This window comes from Pogona vitticeps, chromosome 1 (genome assembly GCF_051106095.1).
Source record: "Pogona vitticeps strain Pit_001003342236 chromosome 1, PviZW2.1, whole genome shotgun sequence".
NCBI classification, from domain to species: Eukaryota; Metazoa; Chordata; class Lepidosauria; order Squamata; family Agamidae; genus Pogona; species Pogona vitticeps.
Window position 1 is genome coordinate 100,381,326 of NC_135783.1, and position 20,750 is coordinate 100,402,075.

At 38.1% G+C, this 20,750-nt stretch overlaps 1 protein-coding gene across 7 annotated transcripts in view; it reads right to left on the bottom strand.

Annotated features, from left to right (window-relative positions):
• The window catches only part of GRIK2 (glutamate ionotropic receptor kainate type subunit 2), a 591,038-nt gene that overhangs the window by 289,846 nt on the left and 280,442 nt on the right, over positions 1-20,750 (bottom strand). For all 7 annotated transcript variants that reach the window (XR_013541731.1, XM_020780740.3, XM_020780821.3 and 4 more), the window contains exons 5-6: positions 16,138-16,191; positions 8,788-8,961 (exon numbers count right to left, since the gene is read on the bottom strand). Coding sequence is in view for 6 of the 7 variants with exons in the window: in XM_020780740.3 (XP_020636399.1) it covers positions 8,788-8,961; positions 16,138-16,191 (228 nt within the window). In the remaining variant the exon portion in view is untranslated. The remainder of the gene's footprint in view (positions 1-8,787; positions 8,962-16,137; positions 16,192-20,750) is intronic.

The following is a 20,750-nucleotide window of genomic DNA, read 5'->3' on the forward strand; positions in this document are numbered from 1 at the left end:
TTTATTTTAAAAATAAGTCTCTAGTGCTTGTACGAAGCTCCTATACTCGTAGAAGCTGAAGTATGCAGCCAGCCATGCAGGAAATATTCTGCCAATTGCTGTGATACGAGATCCTCCTGTTGAGAAACAGCCTAGTGTAATAATTACTCAGAAGCTAAAGCTACCTATATTGACAGATCTGAATCTCCAGCTACTAGATCTCCCAGAAATTATAGTCCTGTTTTCTGACACAAAGGTGTTTCGTTTTCTTTTGTTTTTAAGAAATACAATATTTAGCTGCGAAGGAAAACTTGTGTAGTTCAAAATTCAAGTGACATACAAATTCTTCCATTCAACCATTGTAGAAAGTTACTGATAACATCGTAAAAGACTAAAGGTACACCTTTCCCCTATTCCGCAAGTGATTCTGGAACTGTGCAGGTTGCCCAAGGCTACAAAGACTGGTGTCTTTTCCCAGAAAGAACAGAAGGCAATTTCACTCCAATTTACAATTGGCTCCACAATCAAGCTCACTGAGTACTTCAGCCAACAATAAATATTAGCAAAGGGAGAAAAAAAGAATTCCCAGATTTTAAAGAAATGAGTGTGGACTGTGCAATGACTACAGACATCGGGTTCAAAGTCACTGAAATCTTATGATCAGCTCTTAACGTGGAATCCATCCCTGTGGTATCAAAGTAGAACAGCTGATTGGTAGAATTTAACATTTTTAAAAGGGATTCATGGAAGGAGAACCCTTCTGTACACACAACTCCCCATTCTGTTGGAAACAAGTGCACAAGAGCAACTAGTTAACAAGAACATCTCTTCTGTTGTTGGTACAATTGTTCATTAACACAAAGTATTAGAGAGAAAGCATCAGGATATTTCTTTAAAAGAACATGAATAGCTCAGTTTGGCAAAAGGAATGTTTCAGGTGGTGGGGAGGGACATACAGATTTTTAACAAGGTTCTGACAATATTGGGAACAGACATTTATTAAAAACTTTTCAATGACATTAGCCAAGATATATGCCAAATTGTTTAAAGGAAATGCAAAAGAAAACAGGACAAGCTTAGCTCTCCTAAGTTTTACCTCCAGTTACAGTTAACGGTTACTGTACTTGTTGTTATGAAGTGTCAAGTCCCCTTTGATATAAAGGGGACTTGACAGTTCATGTCAAGTTCCCTTCAAATCCCCTTCAAGTCCCATACAAATGATCAATCTCCAAAATATTCTGTCCTCAGTAGCACTGCTCAGCTCTTGCAAATTCAAGCCTATTTGGTCTTCCTCTTTTTCTCCTGCCTTCCACCTTTCCCAGCATTGTCTTTTCCAGAGCATCCTGTCTTCTCATGATATGCTCAAAGTAGTACAGTCTCAGTTTCATCATTTTACCTCCATAGATATTTATTTTTATTTATTAATTTTAAATATTTACCCTGTTTTTCTCCTTTAAATATTATCATTAAGATAATATTTAATGCTAAAAACAGTAAGTATACAAAAATTTAATAGGATCAACAAATACCACACTTGTATAATCTTTTTCCTCTCTCCTCCCCTCCCTCTCCCTCACTCACTCTTTCCCTCTCTGTCTCGCTCTGTCTGTCTTGGTGTTGATCTAAGGTTACAATGCTGCTACTGAACAAAAGTGCACTTCTGAGAATTCTGATGTGTTTTAGTCACATATCTTCAACAACAGACCTATTCGTCCACACAGTTCAGTACTATGTATGCTCACTGGAAGCAGCTCTTAAAACTGTCCAAGCTCTTAAAAATGCAGGTCCTTCCCACCAACTTTTATTTTTTTTTCTTTTACATACTGGTGTCAGGTATTAAATCCAGGACTTTTCTGTATGGTTCAAAGCTTTTTGTTGGTTCATAGGTTACATTTGTTCATACAAATCTAAATCTTCTGATGACTGGAGGAATTCTATGATTGAATTATTTTTTTAAAAAAAGGCAGCCAGCTTGCATTTTTATGCATGTATTTATATAAGGACATATTTCAAACATACATAAAACACTATACAGGTCACATTCTCACTGTAACTTCTATCTCCTTGCCAATAATCCCAACACATGCCCAGGAATACGCAGTGATAAAGAGACATTGCTGCAGGAGAAAAAGAAGCATGGTCTAAGCTATACACAACTATTGCTACAGAAAGGATGGGGAACCGCCAGCTCAGGGGTTGTATGCAGCCTGTGGGTATTCTCCATCTGGTCTACAAGCTGCTTCTGTTGTTATCTCTGAGTGGTAATTGGAGATAACAGAGTATTTAAACTTTAAATGTCCTGCATAGAATTGATTTGTGTTTTGGAGGAAGAAAAGCTATTTCAGGGTGCAACTTGGCAGAGAGGCAGTCCTGTATTGATTTCAGACCAATTTGAAGTTTCCTTTGGCAGTTAAATCACTGCTGCCAGTCAAAAAGAATGTTGAATTATCTGAGGCATTTTTTGTGGTAATAGTCCACACTGGACTTCAAAGCACTGCAGTTCTCATTGAGATCACAGGTTACTCACCTTCTTCTGTCATTAACACTGCCTCCTTCTCTGCCACTTAAAAAAACTGGCAAGTGACATGGCACTGAATTGATGTAACAAGTTGTGAAACTGCAGTGCTTATCTGACATAGTGGTACATTGGACAAACATAATAAAAAATTGTCTGGAGGAGACAAAGGCGGTAATTTGAGGAGGATTTTCTCAGTGCCTCAGCATCCCTTTCAGAGTGGCACAGTATGTCAGTTCAGTGGGAATATCCTCCTCAAGTAAGATAAGCACTGCAGTATCACAAGCTATTGTATAACTGCAGCGCTATATCACCTGCCATTTTTTTAAAAAAAGATGCCCCACCATCAACATAACACAAGGACACACCTGCTGCTGCCCCTTTGGACTAATAAAGGCAATCACACATGCCAGAAACTGAGGAAAAATTCTCATTATCAGAATTAACACCTCAGCTTTAAAACAAAACACAATTCCCCCCCCAAAAAAAAACCTAGCTGCAGAAAAAATAATGAATGTCCATTTAAAAAAAAAACAGAGATTATTTGCGATTAACCAAATGTCAGCTAGTCAACGGAAAATACATAGAATTCAATTCTGACAATTCCAGCACAAACCACAGAATAAACTGCAGTGTAGTCACACCCTAAGCTGTGTTTTCCAGGCAGGAAAATCATTATCTATGGGCACATGCCAGAACAGACATGCCTAGAAATGAACTGGGTGTTACATTCCTAGTAGGAAAATGTCAAAGCTAGTAAGAGTTACAAGTGGTTCACCTGTTTCCCTTTGGCCCAGCCTCACTTCTTTAAAATCCCGTCTTAGATATTAAACTGATACAATTTAATATTCCATTTGTTTTCATACTCATCTTCCAAGGTTTTGTGTGCTTCAAGTCACAGCTATATATGCATAATTAAGATAACCTACCAAGTTCCTCATTAACATAAAGTTTTCCTTACTAATTGCTTTTGCTTATCATCAAATAACAACTACATTATCTACTTTCATCTTATGGTGATATGAATAGTAATTTCCTCCCAAATTCTAAATATTAGTACTGGACCATTTCACAGTGTTCACCTTAGTAGCTGAATATAGGTGATGGAGTAAGACATTTTGCTGGCTGGTTAATCCTGAAGTACAAAGAAACAGAAATATTTCCTATGAAAATTTGATCTATATTTGCTTGCTCCTACTTAAAATGCAGAGAGGAATAAATTACTACAAAGGCTGCTTTGTTGAACAGAAGCATCTAGTTTTCTTCTTATTTTCTTTATCTATTTTACCATTCTTCTTTGCATTTGCTTTTTCATTCCATGTGCTTCTAATCCTGTTTTCCAGATCAACTCTTTTTCGCAAAGAAATCTAATAAAATGCCTTGGCACCTGAGAGCTAATCATAACAGAAATATAGAGCACCACTAAATATGTATAGGCAAAAATGCAGGGATTTGATAGTCCATGATGGCTTAGGAGGAGAGGAATACATATATGGTTTCCTCTGGTAGATAATAAAAAATACATTATTATGAAAGATGCAATTATTAATAGTTTTAATGCCTAGATGTATTATTGAGAATCAGAACAAGTCCCTAACATGAATTCAATTTGAAACCATTAGACATCTAAACTCATAAATGTTTCTTATGCTGAATAACATATAATCAAAATACTGTCACTTTAAAGAGATAAACCTCAATTATTACTATATATATGTAGGCTGAATTTCTGTTGCTAGGGTAGCAAATTGCAATAGAGTATGCCCACTGAATCAATGGAGAGAGTGAACTCCTCCACACATTCTATTGTTTTAAATGGGCCTACTCTTAACTGCAAACTCACTAGAGTAGGCCCATTTGAATCAATGGAACTTACAGAGAAGTTGACTCATTAAGTCCCCATTGATTTAATAGGCCTACTCTAGTGAGATTTACTATGCTAAACAACAGGATTTTGGCCAATATTTTAAATTTTGCATTTATGAAAATGCACAAAAAAACTGATATGCCCATTCTTTCTGACACTGATTAAAAATGTAGTGGTAAGATCAGAAATGTTTCTGCATATCTCATTTAACACAACACAACAAACAAGGTCAGGATTTACATCCCTATGTGTGGAGTGGTCTAAGTTTGTTCAGCAGGTAAACAACACTAACTAGCACCAATCATCTATTCAGAGCAAAGCAGAAGTATTGTTGTCTGGACCACCACAGCACAAAAAGACTTTTTGTTCAAGGCCATGGTGTCCCTCAGCAGCCATAATTTCAATTTTGCACCACTTGTTCAAATTGGAAAACATGGACAACCAAGAAGAAGGGAGAGGATTTCAGTCAAGAGCAGAGGCAAAAGCAAAGATTATGACCTCTGCTTCAGCCAGGTGTTAAAGCTTATTGCTTAACATTTTCGAAGCACTATAATGTTCACGGTGGTCAAACATTTAATGAAAATTGACCCTCTCCCATTAAAAGGCATTGTTTCCCTCATAAGCCTATCTGACTATTTGTATAGAAAAAGCCTTATTTTTGATGTGATATTTTTCCATGTGTCCACAAAAATGCAATCCCATTAACATCTGGCTAAGTGACATTTAACTAAGTGGAACTATCCAAATGTGCACAGATTAGGCAGATTTTTATGTTAGTATTATTCCAAATAGTAGGCATTGGTATCATTAAACTAAACCAGTTTCCTACGAGACATGGAATTAAAACAACTTTCTTGATTTAGCATGTTCCAGTTAAAGAGAAGCATGGTCTAATAATAATTTATATTTTAAAAATATGTTCTGAAGTGCTAAACTGATTGTATATAAATAGTATCCAGGGTGTTACTGTAATTCTAGTACACGTTAGACAGAAAAAGACTGGACTGAGCAATTTCTCTCACAATACATATCATGAAATCTCGAATGACCATGCCTAAAAGCGATTCCTTGAACCCCATGGAAGAAACTGGATGGAATTAATATTTCCAACATAGATGAGCTAATTCAACCTCTTTAGAACCCATCTTTGATTAAGAGAGATGAAGATTTGACTTCATATCTGAGGTCTGGAAATCAAAACTGGCAATTATTGTTTCTGAATTCTCCCTTACGTTGTGCCAGACCCTTTTAGTCCTGAGTAAAACACTTCTAATGAGCAGGTAGTCAGTTTTCCCATTTTGATTTATGAATTAGGAACCTGACTTCTACCAGGTGAGACCTCAACCCATCTAGCCTTGTATTGTTGACACTGAGCTTTCCACTAGCTCAGGGAAGAGTTGTTTTTTTAAGCCCCACCTAGATATGGCAGAGATCAAACTTGTATGAATAGTAGGTGATCTATCACTGAGCTGCAGCCCTTCCCCAGAAATTATTTTATCTTAAAGCTATATAGCTAGACTGCAGTTGGATGTGTGACAGTTTCTCCAACTTTCTTATTAATCATGATGCAGTGCTTTAGACTTTTTAAGTATCATAAAAATAGCGACTAATTAATCTCTCAGACATGCTGTGAGGTAGATTGAATAAGTGTTTGTACACTGTTGCAGTGGACTAGGGAATCATAAATGTGGAGAGCATTTAAGCAATTTGTCAGTAGCAAATTAGCTTTAAAATCCTAGGTGCAAGCCACTGGTTGAATTCTTGTCAAGTCTTCATTCTCAGCAGCTGCCTTTTGCCAAAATCTCTTGCCTGCCACACGTCTTTGTCACAGCTATCTGTCAGAAGAATCCCTGTTTAATCTTCATTAGATTTGGGTACAAATCAGAGAGCCAGTGGTTCATGACGGGTCATGGTTATCCATGAACCACAAACTCTCACAACTCCCTCTGAAAAATGAACCAGTTCACAATTTCTTTTTCAGGCACATGCTGAGGGGAACTGCCCACCCACCTCTTCCCTTCTCTTTGCCCCCATCGTCTTCCTATCTTGTCTTGAAACAGCCCAGTTATGTTTTTTTTCTGGTTTATGGTTCAGTTTGTGCCCATCTCTAATCCTCATCTAACAAGATCATCCTTGATGTCCAGAATAACTGCATCAGAGTGTTTGATTTCGTGTATTCCACCACTATGAGGATGGTGACCTTTAAGCAAGTACATCAACCCTATGTAGTGGTTTCACAAGACAGCTAAGTTGGGTACAGTCCACATGGAGGTGTGCTTTCTCCATACCTCTTCTGCCAACTCCAGGTACTAAAACCCATTTTGTTTGAAAACTCAGAAAGAATATGGTACTATTTAACCTGAACATGCTCCTGGCAATGCTATAGGAGTGACAATAAACTACAGCAATACAGCTACTAAAAGAACAGCCCATTTTTATGGCAGAGCAAAAGCACCATGAGCTGTTGTCAGCAGATGTGAAGATAAGCTCTTTTTTTTTTAGCTAAAAGAAAGATCTAATACAGCATCCTTGGAAATGCTTCCTTTACACCACTAGCACCCTACTTGTGCAGAAAACGCAAAACATTCATTACTGTGAAACGGAATAGATGGACTCAGATGATAGCTCCTAGGAACCAATTAAAGGGGTTAACTGAGCCATGAGACTTCATAAATGAATCCAATTCCCTTTTTCTTTATTTCCTTCTACAGCTCAGAGACAAAGCCGGGGAAAATGCATAAGCTCTGGGATCTTATATAGTGACAAATGACTGTGTTACCACTACCAATAATGAGTCTTTCTTCCAGACACAAGGAGGTGCACTGAGTTTTCTATTGCTTTACAATATCATAAGAAAAAGAGAACACGAGGTGTATAAACCCAATGTATTAAACAAATTGGGATGTTCCCAGTGTTGGCAAAAACTCTTTTATCCAGGAATTAAAGTTTGATTCTTCCCCTGCTCTTTTTGCAAAGTTAAAACAGAAACTGAAATGTCAAATTGCAGACGCTTTCCTTCAAAAACCTATGTGCTGGCTTAGACATAAAACAAAATCCAGTCCCCATTAAGCATTACAGAGTTCAGATTGTTCTTTCTTTACTTGCTATACATTCTGTTCCTGATTGGACACATGTCATATGGATGTGCCAATAGCAAGTGAACACCTCCATGAAAAAGGTTAGACTCAGTATATGAGGAGGTGAATGATTATGACTTGAACCTTCCACCATCTCCCTTTCCAGATGGAGCATGGCAATTGCAAGTGAGTCTCCAATGCGCAAGGAGATTCTCTGCATAACAGAAAACACTGAAAAACCAAAGTTCCTGATTTCACAAAATGGCCTCACTACCTTCGTCGGACTGTCATTCTCCATGTAGGGAAAGTGGTGACCAAGAGGTTGGAGTGTGTCTTGACCTTGCGTGTTGATTTGAATTAATTTGATGAATGTCAAAATAATGAATGATTCTCTGTGTAATAAATATACATGGAAATGTTTAACATATATTGGTTTTCGGCCACATACATAGCGAATGTCACCCACCACTGCCAATTATCCTACAGATAAAATAGATCAACTTAACAGTAGATCACAGAGATCAAATGCCACAACCACATGACAGAACTGTCCATACTTTCCAGTGCTGCACTGGAATATGCACAATGTGTTTCTACAATAGGTTGCATGATATGCTATGTTGTGAGGCACTGTGTTGTACAATTCATCCGAGTATTTCCACAATATATTGTATGAGTTAATTACTTTTTTTTACTTTCTTTGACTACAACTCCAAGAATATCCCAGCCAACATGGACCCTGACTATGATGACTCGGATATTCTAGAAAATGTAGATCAAAAAGAAAAGAAAACAGTGTTCCCGTATTTATTTTTACCCTTACTATCCAAAAAGATTTTGACACCTTCAGAACTTACCTCATCCCTCTGATGACTGACTGATCATCCAGACTGACCAGATCCCTGTTCTCCCTGTTCAAAGCTTTACTCTCATAAAAATAGGTCCTAACGAACTGTGTATGTGGCTGCTGCATATAGTGAAGTGGAGTACTTAGATTATGTGTCTATATTGACTCCTTCAGGCATTTGAAACCAACATCTTGCCTAGTGACCAAAAGTTTGATTCTTTCCCTGATTCATTAGCAAACTGAAAACAAAAACTGAAAACATTCCAGTACGTATTTTCTTAGATCATTAACATGGTCAGGTAATCTTCACTTCTCAGATGTTAAAAAAAGGAGAGATATTCATGTTCTAAACATTAGCCATGGAGGACAAGAATCTGAATTAGTGAGAAAACCAAAATAGAATATCGAGAAGGATCTTGCCAGCTATGTGGATAAAGAATGGGATGAAATGCTAAAGTACTGATAGATTCACACAAACTAAGCTGTAAATTTGTGCTCATACCGTCATGAATCCATCCAGCAAACCTGAATCGGGTTTCGGAGGTGCCTGTAATCGCTCCATAGACCATTTTTCAATGATGGATGAGACCTGGCTATTTTCTGTATTCAAAATCCTGAATCCAGTCATGTTGACCCCACTGTACCGATACGGCTCCACATCAAGAGCAAAGAGGTCCTGAAGGCAGAGGAAAAGAGAAGCATTTGTAGAGGCTTTCAAAGAATCTGTATCTTCATTTTCTCTCCATTTCCACTCTTCTCAAAATGTAAGCATCAAGGCTAAAAGACAATGCAGAATCCGTAAAACTGTTGTGCACTGTATTTGTTAATTATGCTGCACTAGAGTAGTGCTGCTAATGTGCCTAGCTAATTAATGCTGCTTCTGTTTACCTACACCTGCACTGAGAGTCATAAGAAAATGACATGGCCGTTAACACAGCACATTTAGGGGAATGTCAAGCAACTTCGCTGAACTCTGCCATTTGCTGTTTCCTGACACTCCATAAGCCTGCATTGCAAAAATGTTATAGTTTTCTACTTTAATCAACCATTGTCAATGCTATATCAGATATGTAAAAAAGCAAGCAAAGAGAAGTCACAAAATCCCGTATCCAGCTGCATATTCTCAAGCACAGCTGCCCAACTCCTTTGCAGCCCTTTTCCTGCATCAATTTACAAAAGAACACACAGTTTGTTCAGCATGGATTCACCACTGATGCGGTATAGCTATGAAAAGATTTCAACACAACTTCCAGCAGACATAATAGAAAGTAACAGGATCAGAATGAAGAGCTGTAATTCCATCTGGTTAGCAGAATAGTGGTTGCGGATAATACAAGTGGTTAACACAATTATCCAATTACTGCAGTAGAACTTGCATGAGAACAGAGATAAGGAGGTAATCTGAGATAATGAGACCAGAGATACTCACCAGTTGATTACCAGAGAGTATTTTGTGGCAGTGCTAGGATGAAAATATAAAAGCCTGGCACACTTTTTATGATTATTCTTATTATACTAGCATGATAACCTTCAAACTACATGACCCGCTGAATTGAATCAAAGCCAGTGTGTAACAGTGGTAGGAATGCTGGAATGGGCCTGAGGAGATCTAGTTTCTAGCCGTGAGTGACTCATGAAACTCACTGAGTTGGCCAGTCATTCTATCTTATCCTAACCTAGCTTACAGGGATCTTGTGATGATAATGTATGGACCAGGAGGAGAGCCAAAGCTACTGTCTTGATCTTATTAGAACAAATAGGGGAAATCAGCGTAATGAATAAATAAACAAAATAAACAAACTACCACACAGGAGTTGTGGTGTGTGAAATACTGGACCAGGTTCCCCCCCTTTTCTTCAATCCAGAGGAGACAAAAACATCAGAAGACCCTAAATAGGATGCCACACCTGACAACCTCAGTGGTTTCTGATTGGTTGGGTGGCACGTTGCTTCTGAAGCAGGGGGTGGAACCTGGAGAAGGGCTAAGTTGTTGGAATTCAATGGCTGTGCTGTTCAAACGCACAGGCTCACAAAATGGGGCGGTATCTCTCTGTCTCTCCAAAGGAGACCTGAATTCTTGTGCAAGAGAACTTAGTACAAAAATGAAAGATTCTAGGTTTATAAAACTGCATCACATTTCAATAAAATTCAAGGGATATGATACTAAAGTTTATAATTGTTCTTCCCTCCTAAGCCATGGCTTGTGGCTCAGGTCACATTTTCATAAATAAATGTACATGTGCACTATCCCCTATGCAAGCACCCATGCATTCATGTTTCAGAGATGTTAATAAGATCATTTCCTCCCTCTGCCAGTAATTATATATTGTCAACTTTTCCAACTTATGGCAACCCTTTGCAGGGCTTTCTAGGTATAAAATATTCAATTATCAGTCCTTCCTCTTGGTGGCACTCCGGGACCACTCCGCTTGCACAAAGCTGCACAGGCTGGCTCAGTCTTCCTGAGGTGTATAGCAGGGAAGGAAACTCCCAGTCCCTGACTCTTCAGCCAGGCACTCCAATCCATTGAGCTCTCCAGCCAGATGAAGAGAGACCCATTGTCATTGGTTAAGATCAGTAGGGAGACTGGGGAGGGATTTTGCAGCAGTGGCAGAGTGTCACTCCACAGTTGAGGCCTTGGGTATGTGAAGACTATGCAGCCTTTCCCTAAACAGTTGGTGGAACCCAGACCGCCTATAAGGTTGTTATTATGCTTGGGCTGTAATTGGTCTGAATGCATTTCCCCCCCCCCCATGGAAGGGGTGCAAGAGTGAGAGCGGTGTGAGGGAGAACTGTAGCTGCCATCTTTCCAAGACAGCAATGTATGATAAATTGTTCATTACTAGTACAAAAATCCAAGCTAGTCACACAGAGAGAATCAACCCTTGAAATTCCAATTAGTGTTTACACTATAAATGCACAATGGTGCATTTTTTCATAAAGTCATTGTGACCAGCCCCAACCCAGGCCTGTCACCTTTTAAAACATCTTTTCAGTAATGTTTCTGGCACCAGCCATTAACCACTCCAGACCCGGTGGCTAAAGAGTGAAATTGATAACTTTTAATTAAATAGGAACATTAGGCTGAAAACAAATTTGAGCCTGAGCTTTTCCTTAGCTACAACAACCAATTAAGATAATTCATATCCACCAGTTCCTTATTTTCCTCCCTAGCTTTAACATTTGCTCAATTCTATAATTCTCCTTTCCATTAAAAAATGTTCATATTTTATTTTACTTTTATTTCCCCAAAACCTGTGGGCTCCTCTCTCTTTCGTTACTCCAGCACCCTAGTCCCCTCTTCCTTCAGGCTCCACGATAGGCTGACTACATACACCACTCAGCCAATCCACATTGCTACCCTGTTAACAAGCAGACTGGCTAGGGTTCCCAGATGCTCCTTCAGCTTTATGATCCAGTAGACATAAGGCCTTGAAAAAATTACCAAATTCCCCCCGCACATTTGTGCTAAGGCACTGTTCAGTTTTGGGATGAGGGGAGACAGACCAGCAAAGACTAAAATGGGGAACAGATGAGAATTATATCATCTTTATCTGGCATTCCATATATATGACATCACTATATCTCTCTCTATAGGTATCACCTTTTTTCCAGACTGAAATCTAAGACAGCTATGCAATAGGCAAATGAACCACATAAAACACTTCAGCAGATGACAAACATTCCCATCCTCTGAGCCTGTTGAACGATTTGGCCCGGCACAAAAACTACTTGGAAGAATGTCTCAAAGACCTTTTTCCTGTAAATTTGGGATCCCTCCCAGACATCTTGGACAATCGTATAAGTAATTATGTAATTTAAACACATTCCTGTTTACTTAAAACTATAATAAATATGCGCAACAGTTCAGGGAGAATTAATGAGGTATTACATTAAACTTCGAATCAATCATGGAAAAGTACACTTCCAAACAGCACAGCTAAACACTGTGACCAGAAAATTTATTGGACAAGACTTTCGCTGTGTCAGGTAAGAAGTAATTAATAAAAGCAGAGGAGCCAAAAATGATACAAGTTACATGGCTCTACTGAGCATAAAAATCTATCATCCACTGTCATATCTGAAATTATCCTTAACTGTCAGCAGCTGAAATTTTATCTTCTGTTCTTCAGAAAAAGATACTGCCTCCCAACAACCTCCCCCCATTTCTAATAAGCAAATGGGGATATTTAATTAGACAGCCAGAGACCTGACTGCTAAATGCACAATTTTTATATCTTATTTATGTTTCTGTTTCAATAGCTTATTTATTACTCTCTTCTCATTCTCTTCCTGCCAAAGAACTCAGGGAAATTTACTTTTGGTTTCCCTGCCCTTTCCCCTGCAAGCATACCCTCAGCCACAGATCTTCACTGTACACTGTTAGATCATTCTTTCTGCTGTGGCTAGCAACATCCTGAAGTAGCACTTGCCAATGTATTGTGCAGCCAGTCCCTGACAAATACAATAGCAGCACATTAAAGCAGCTTGCTTTGCAATTTCGTCTACTCTGACAGGGTTCCCTCCCTGATCAAAACTATAAAGGCTAGTAACAGTATCCTGAGGGAATGCATGTATATGGTTGGCAAGCAAAGGTATATACCTATCCTTTTCCAGTCATCTTGCTCTTCCCAGGAAGTCATTGGTGCTTCAGAAAGTCTCTATTGTTAGCAACTGACTTTTGTTCCTTCCATCAGACCAGTACAGATATTCAAGATAGCTTAATGCATGTGCTTGTCATGCCAACACTCCATGATCTGTCATATATATGCTTAGTGCTCAAATGCATTCTTGTCTTTCGAAAGTAGGCAGAAAAACAAACAGGATGATCACATCTACAGTATCATCTGCACTGTATTATGGAAAGAGGAAGAAAGGATCAAGCTAAGGTCACTTCCTATTTCTTTAAATGGTTGGTTACCTCCTGACATTCCAATCAGAAGTCTAGGCGAAATCCAATGGTTAATGCCAGTTACAATAGATCCACTGAATGAATTAGGCATGTCCCACCAATAGATATAGGCTATTCGTATTCATATCCCTGAGGATATGAGTACGAATTGCAACACCACAGGTGCCACAGAGGCCCATCCCCCCCCCGAACTGATTGGTTGACTCACTGGTCACCACATGGTACTCAGGTCCTTCATGGTCATCATTGCACTAATCCAGGAATGAGCTCAGCCAGTGCTTCTCTGCCTCCCCATGCAGCTGACCTCTCTGGTGAGGAGACAGGATGAGGAGTCTCCCCGCTCAGCTGATGAGCAACTGGTGAGTGGACCAGCTATTTCTGTGGGGATGGAATGGGCCTCCATGTCACCTGTGGTGCCATGATTTGTATTTGTATCCCCAGAGATACAAATACGAATAGCCCATGTCTACCAATCAACACTTTGATAAATCCGATTAATCTTATGTCCAGTTTTCACATCCGGTGATAGTAACCAGGAATACCGTACATATGATCTTGTTGTTTGTTCAAGGGACACATCCTTGCACTTAAGGATTTTCGTGGCTCACATAGTCAAAACTTCACTGTAATCTATAAAGCACAGACTATTTTTTTCTGAAATTCTTTGACAGGTTACAGTAGTCAATGTATATTTGCAATGTAATCTCTTGTGCTGCTTCTTTTTGTGATTCCAGCTTGAACATACAGAATTTATCTCTCCATATGTAGTAAAACTCTCTCTTGAAAACTTTGAGCATCACTTTGTTTGCAAAGAAAATAAATGCAATGGACCTACCACTATGTTTGGTATCTTTTTTTCTATTGGAATTGGAATACAAATTGAATATTTTCAGACTGTGAGCCATTGTTTTATTTTATATTTTTTGGCATATTATTGTTAAGATTTTGATACATTCTGTATCTTGAGTGTGAAATAATTCTATTGGTATTCTATAGATTCCTGGATATATATTTTTTCCAAATGATTTGAAAACAGCTTTCACTCCACTTTCTAAAACTGCAAGTTTTTCATCAAATACATTTTCTTTGAAGGAACTTGCCATCCTTGCTTTTTTTCCCTGTAGACTTCAGTATATTGTTTGCATTTTCTATTGATTTCATACTGATCACATAATATATTCCACTACCAATCTTTCAGCATCTCCAAGTTAGATTTAAATGTGAATTCTTTGATCTTATGAAAGGAATATCTTGCTTTTCCTTGATGTGTTCTTGTCATAATAGTTGTTACCTTTTATTTTATTTATTTATTTTGTGACTATTGTTATAATAGTTCTCTATGTACCAGTCCCTGAAAAGCTGCATTCATGACTCTGGCAAAATTTCTAGCTACATTAGTTGGGATTAGCAATTTATTTTAGCCCAAAAATTTCAATTTAAACTATTCTATTTTCTTTTTATAATCTGGCATTGTGCTCTCAGTTTATTTCTCAGATTTCATTTCTAAAATACAATACCCTACTAACTATAATGATTTGTAATTCACTAATACGTCTTTGATGTCAAGAGCTATGCTATTAAGGGATATAGCTCTGGACACTCAGTGAGCTGTTTTAAAAAGAAAAGAAGTCTAGATAAAAATAAATCTGCTTTTGGGCTACTCATCATTTTTGCAGCCATGTTTAAAAACTCTGAAACATTACACTAACGTGCATAATCCTGAATTATACCACTATATTTCATAGTTCTGTGAAAATCAAGAGGGAATCAGCCACATTTCATTGTGACAGACCACCAACAACAACAAGGTACACCAGTGGCATCATGTAGGGCCTTCTCAGGTAAGCATAGGGAAAATGTAAGAGAAAATAATCCTTCAGATATTCTCATGTCATGCCGTGCTTAGAGCTTTCAGGACGATTGTCATAGGTCACCTTGGACGCCAGCTGGAATGTAACTAGGAACCACTGCAACATATTTAAAGACTGCACTGTACAATTGCAGCAGTACGTACATACCAATTAATTATCTGCTCCAGTTTCCTGTCTTTCTGCAAGTTCCAAGTCTAGCTACATGTGTTTGAGTCTTGGTGGTTTGGATGAAAAGAGCTCACCCAAAAGGTTTCACCAAAAGCTTTCTCACAATCCTGCTTTTCTTCCACTCATTTTAATTTAGGCAGCTAAATTACAATTAGGTAGAGATCCTCTATCAAGAGCCTGTATGGCATTACGCTGGGTGTTGGACTGGAAGTCTAGATACCTATATTCAAGTTCCTTCTCAGTCATGAAGGTCATTGAATAACCATGAACTAGCCACATCCTCTCAACCTGTCCTATTTCATAGTGACATTGTGCAGACAACATAGGCAGAATATAAGCTATGTAGGCAGACTTGAGCTCACTGAAAGAAAAGGTGGGGCACAAATGTAATATATATATAGTTCAGAAGCATAGGCTTGGAACAACTAAATTGCAATAGACTTGAAACAGTGCATTGGGCCTTAAAAGTTTCCTGTGTTTTATATTCTTTATAGGTAATTTCCTTTTGGAACAGGAACAGCAGAACAGAAACAACCCATCAAAAAGAATGGGAGGGGGCTCTTCTTCATCACACTCTGTTGTCCTTCCCCCCAAAAAGAAAAAAAATTTCAGAAACACCCAAGAACAAGAACAGAACAAAACAAAAACTGCACAGCCATTAAAATCCATTCTCCACCCACCCACCCAAGTTCTGCTAACCTTCTATAATAATATTTCGGAGCATTAATTAAACCATCCTCAGGAGCTTTCACTGTAATGTATCATAATCAAAAGGAGAAAACATTTAGTACTTTTCCCCCCTCCTGTTCCTGAGAGACCATTTTCACTTTGTAAAGTAATATAATTAAAAAAGCAAAGGCCTTTGTCTGAGGCTGCTAGCACACTTTTATAAGCTACTTACCAATGTTGTAAAGATGTAATGATAGTATTCTGTCATCATGCCCATTGCTAAAGCCTAAAAGAAAAAATAATCATATATACAATATTATCATGTTATAAGTTATAAAACATTGCTTTTCATATTTCTAAAGTTGCCCATAACAGTATGTTTAATCACACTAATATAGATAATGAAAAGCATCCAGAAGAGTAAGGCTGAGATGAAACTATAGAACTGGAATCATCCTAAAATTAGGTCAAGCAAATCATTGCTTAGCAGTTAGAGCAGATTACTCACTATTAAAGAATTTTATGAACCAAATCTGCTGATAGAAACACTATTAGTAGACTGTTTAGAGCTGCAGATGTGAAAGGAGCTTAAAGTTTTACATATTAATGGGAGCATTTTCTTTGCTAACTTAAAATATGAATGGAGGATGGTTCCACTGATTGTGTTTTATTATATATCTTCAGTAGAGAACTGTATCAAAGGAGAAGAGAACAGTGTTACTCCAAGCAAATAATGTTATGTAATCTAAAAGGCTTTCTTTTTAAGTGCCAGCAGTAATCTTTGAACTCTTCAACCTTCATGGCAAAACCCCATAAAGAGCACTCAAGTCTGAGAACTGAGACCACATTTCTTAGAGTAAATGGATCGTAATAATAGTAACTAATTACATTCTAGCAAGTAAATTCTGATTTATGGTAAGCCTTTTCGGGATTTTCTAGGTACATAGTATTCAGTAGTGTGTTCTCGAAGGCTTTCAGGGCCGGGATCCAATGGTTGTTGTGGGTTTTTTGGGCTCTTTCCAGAACACGGCCAAACAGCCCAAAAAACCCACAACAACTATTCAGAAGTGGTTTATTCTTTCCTTTTTCCAAAGGCACTCTGGGACTGTGCAGCTTGCCCAAGGCACACAGGCTGGCTCTTGTCCTGGGATATGCAGTGTGAATCAGAGCTCACAAACCTCTGACTCACTGAGATTTCCAGTAAGATGAATGGATCATATAAGTCAAGGAGTTCTATCCAACCGACCTGTTCAATCTTGTTTTTTCAACTTTCTACACAGTGCATCTGTATTGGCTGTGCATTTTGTTTTTCACTATCAAGGCAGGTATGGGCAACCCCCAGGGACCCAAATGAGTGCCCCCAAACTCCCACAAACACACTCAAAAAACTTTCCTGGCGCTCTGTAGAGGGCATGGCATACCTTTGCCAAGTTTGGGCATGGACCAGCACCTTTCAGGCTCCCACATTCTTCAATTTAAAAAAAATGAAAAAATAAAATCTTTGGCCACTTGAAAATGCAAGCAAAAGTTTCCACATTAAAAACAAAACAAAACAAAAAACAGGGGTGTAAGAAAACAGAATAGGGGTTCACAAAAAGCCCTGGTAAGCCTTCTGTGGAGGTTCCAGAAATTGTTCTTTGCCTCTGCGTGGACAGAAAGTGTGACTCTTCTCTCTCTAATGTCCTTCATGGACCAAGCAGTGGGGTACCTTACTCTGTAACAGGGCAGAAGCTATGCCCTCCTGAGTAGCCCAAGAGCTGAGTCCATGAGCTACCTGTGTCCTCCCAGTGAACAAATCCAAAAAAGATAGACCAGATAATTGCTAACTGAAGATGTTTCACTTTGTTTAAAGGCCTGGGTGCAATACCCTGAAATTAGCTAGTTTCTGCATGTTAAGTATTAGCATGGATGGGAAGGAATTGTAAAATAATAATTCAGATGCAAAAGGGCACTCTTCAGAAAGAGTTTTATAGCTTTGCTTTGAAGATCAGTTTCTAACCCTTTAAAAACACACACACACACCTAAAAATAGCTTGAGAATCTGTTTTGTCCATCTGGAGCATTATGGAGAACCCTACCTTGTTACCAAAACAGGAAAGAGGTAATTCAGCAACAACAAGCCTTTTACTAAGTATGTGAACAAGGGGTTATAAAGCAAAGTCTCCTCTTTTCTCTGACCCTCGTATCACGTGGCTCCTTTTGCTGACAGGGTATTATTAAAAGCTACATTTGCCATTTGCCTACAAACTATGGGCACATTATAAATAATTCAATGTGGCTGATGGACTAACTTATTGTGCACTTAGACAAAAGATGGAAAGTGTTTGGGGGTTGGCTTGTTTCCCTTGCTCATGCTCTCTCTCTCTCTCATTTTTGTTTTTTGCCAAGACCAGGCTAGTAAACTTTGCGAACTCTAATATTTCAACATGTACAAATAATCAAAGGAAGCCAGCAGTTTCAGGTTCTGCTGCAAAGTGTGAGGAATTGGGCCCCAACAGAAGGACCCCTTTCATTCATGTGGCATGAACGAAGAAGCCCAACTGTTTTCACGCGACTGGAAATTTCTTCAAAGCTTATAATTAATTTTATTGAACAAAAGTATACTGTTGTTCATTAACCAAGGATAACTTCCTTCTTTGTGCTGTAACAGAAGATATCTATAATAAATATGATAATGAATAGCTGTGATCATATTAATGTACTTCTTTGCAAGAAGTGAACATCAGCACTGAAGCATGCCCAACCTCAGCTGTTATGCTAGTGAGTTATCATAATGTAACATAACATGCATTTGAAAGGCCTAAGGAGCACTATCCTCCGCTTAGATCACGAGCTATCTGCCATTGTCTTTTAATAAGCAGCAAGATAACATATAGAATGTACCAAAACTCTCATTGTCATACAAGATGGTGCAGCCCAAGAATTTTTATTTCAGTAGGAGAACCAAACTCAATCCTTTTACATAGTTCTCTTCCCAGCTTCTTTAACTAGCTGCCTCATTCAGTAGAAGACATAGGGAAAGGGCTTTCTGATACTGCTGCTTTAAACAACTGGGAGCTAGAAATTCATACAACTGTCTTACAAATCACTCAGAGATCTGCTCATGGATCCTGTTGTACCCTTTGCCCATCCATGCTCTAGTGAAAACTTCAGGGTTTAGTCCTCCAAGAGCATAGTATAGCCCAACTTGAGTCGATACAAAATTTTGAAAACTGCAGGAGTCCAGGAACTGGATCTAACATATATTTAATAAAGCTTTTTCTGTAATAACCTTTTGTAAAACAGCTTGCAACAGTATTTTTAAGAACAGTTAACTGCAGTTATTATTACTTGAGAGGTTTCTTGATGTTAATCTTTAAAGAGTGACACATGACTAAGGAAATGTGGACATATTCATGTTCAGTTACCTTTATTTTACAAAAATACAGTGAAAACCTAAGAATGGAAGAATATCCCCCAATATGATCTTCTAGAAGCAGCATTTAAGGAGCAAGAAGTAAACTTTATTTGATATACTTCTGGGTAAGAAATACTGTCATCAAAACATGAAAGCCACCTTCTTTAAACTACTCCTGAGGAAGTTTAGTGTTAGTCAGTTGCTAACACTTCCTTCCTAGGAAAGGTAACTGAAAGAATGGTGAGGAGGCATTTCCAGTCACTCTTGGATAAAACTGATTTTATTGTTTCTTTTCAAAGCCCATTTTGGGGCATAAACTGCTTTGACTATCCTGTGATATAATTATCAACAACAGAAAAGCTAATGGAATATGGTTGTCAATTCTTCAGAACCACTCACAACAGATTTTGATACCCTTAACCATGGTATTCTTTTGGAGAAGCTAACAAGTAGGTTCCCTCCTGCTTGAATGTCAATTGGAGGAACTGATACTATGCAATCATTACTTGGTAATTATGCTCAGGAGTCAGGATTATGCTGGGCTTTACTTTTTTCTTGTATCCCATTTTAACATCTAAGACAGGCATCTTAGTCTGAGATGCCATAAATTTTCAGATTATCATTAGACTCCAGTCAGGCAGTAGATGTCTTAAACATACAGTATTTGAGCATGATAATGGATCAGATTAAGGTAAACTAGGTGTTTATATTTATAAACATGTAGAAATCACCCATCTGTGCCATAAGGGATCAGTTTCACAGTTTGTTTGTTTGTTTATTCAATACTACAATTAGAAAGTCAAACAATCTCTGTTGCTCAAAGACTCTTTCTTCAGCTCTGACTGATATGCCAGCTGTGATTTACCAGCCTGGAGTATTTTATGTTATTTTTATTGCCTTATTTTGTATTTACCCTGTTTTTAATTTCATATATTATAAACTAGCTGGGGAATTATATGTTGGCTTGCTGTTGTTATATGCCATCAAGTCAGAACAACTTACAGTGGAACCTCTACTTAAGAACTTAATCCGTTTTGGAATGGTGTTCTTAAGTTGAAACGTTCTTAAGTTGAAGCAAAATTTCCCATAGGAATGGACTGAAAACCAATTAATCTGTTCTGGCTGTTTTTTGTTATGTAGAGGTGCATTCGTACATTGAAGCATTAGTTCCCATAGGAACTAATGCAAAGCTGGTTAATACGTACTCTACTACTAGGGGGAGAATTTTTTTTAACCTAAGATGACCTAAGGTTAAAAAAAGAGCAGGAAAGGTTTTTTTTCCTGTTCTTATCTTGGATTTCTGTTCTCAAGTAGAAGCAAAATTTAGCAAATCGAGCTGTTCTTCAGTTGGATTGTTCTTAAGTAGGGACGTTCTTAAGTAGAGACCCCACTGTATAATGATCCTAATAAGGCTTCTAAGGTAAATGAAATATTTAAGTAGGTTTTTT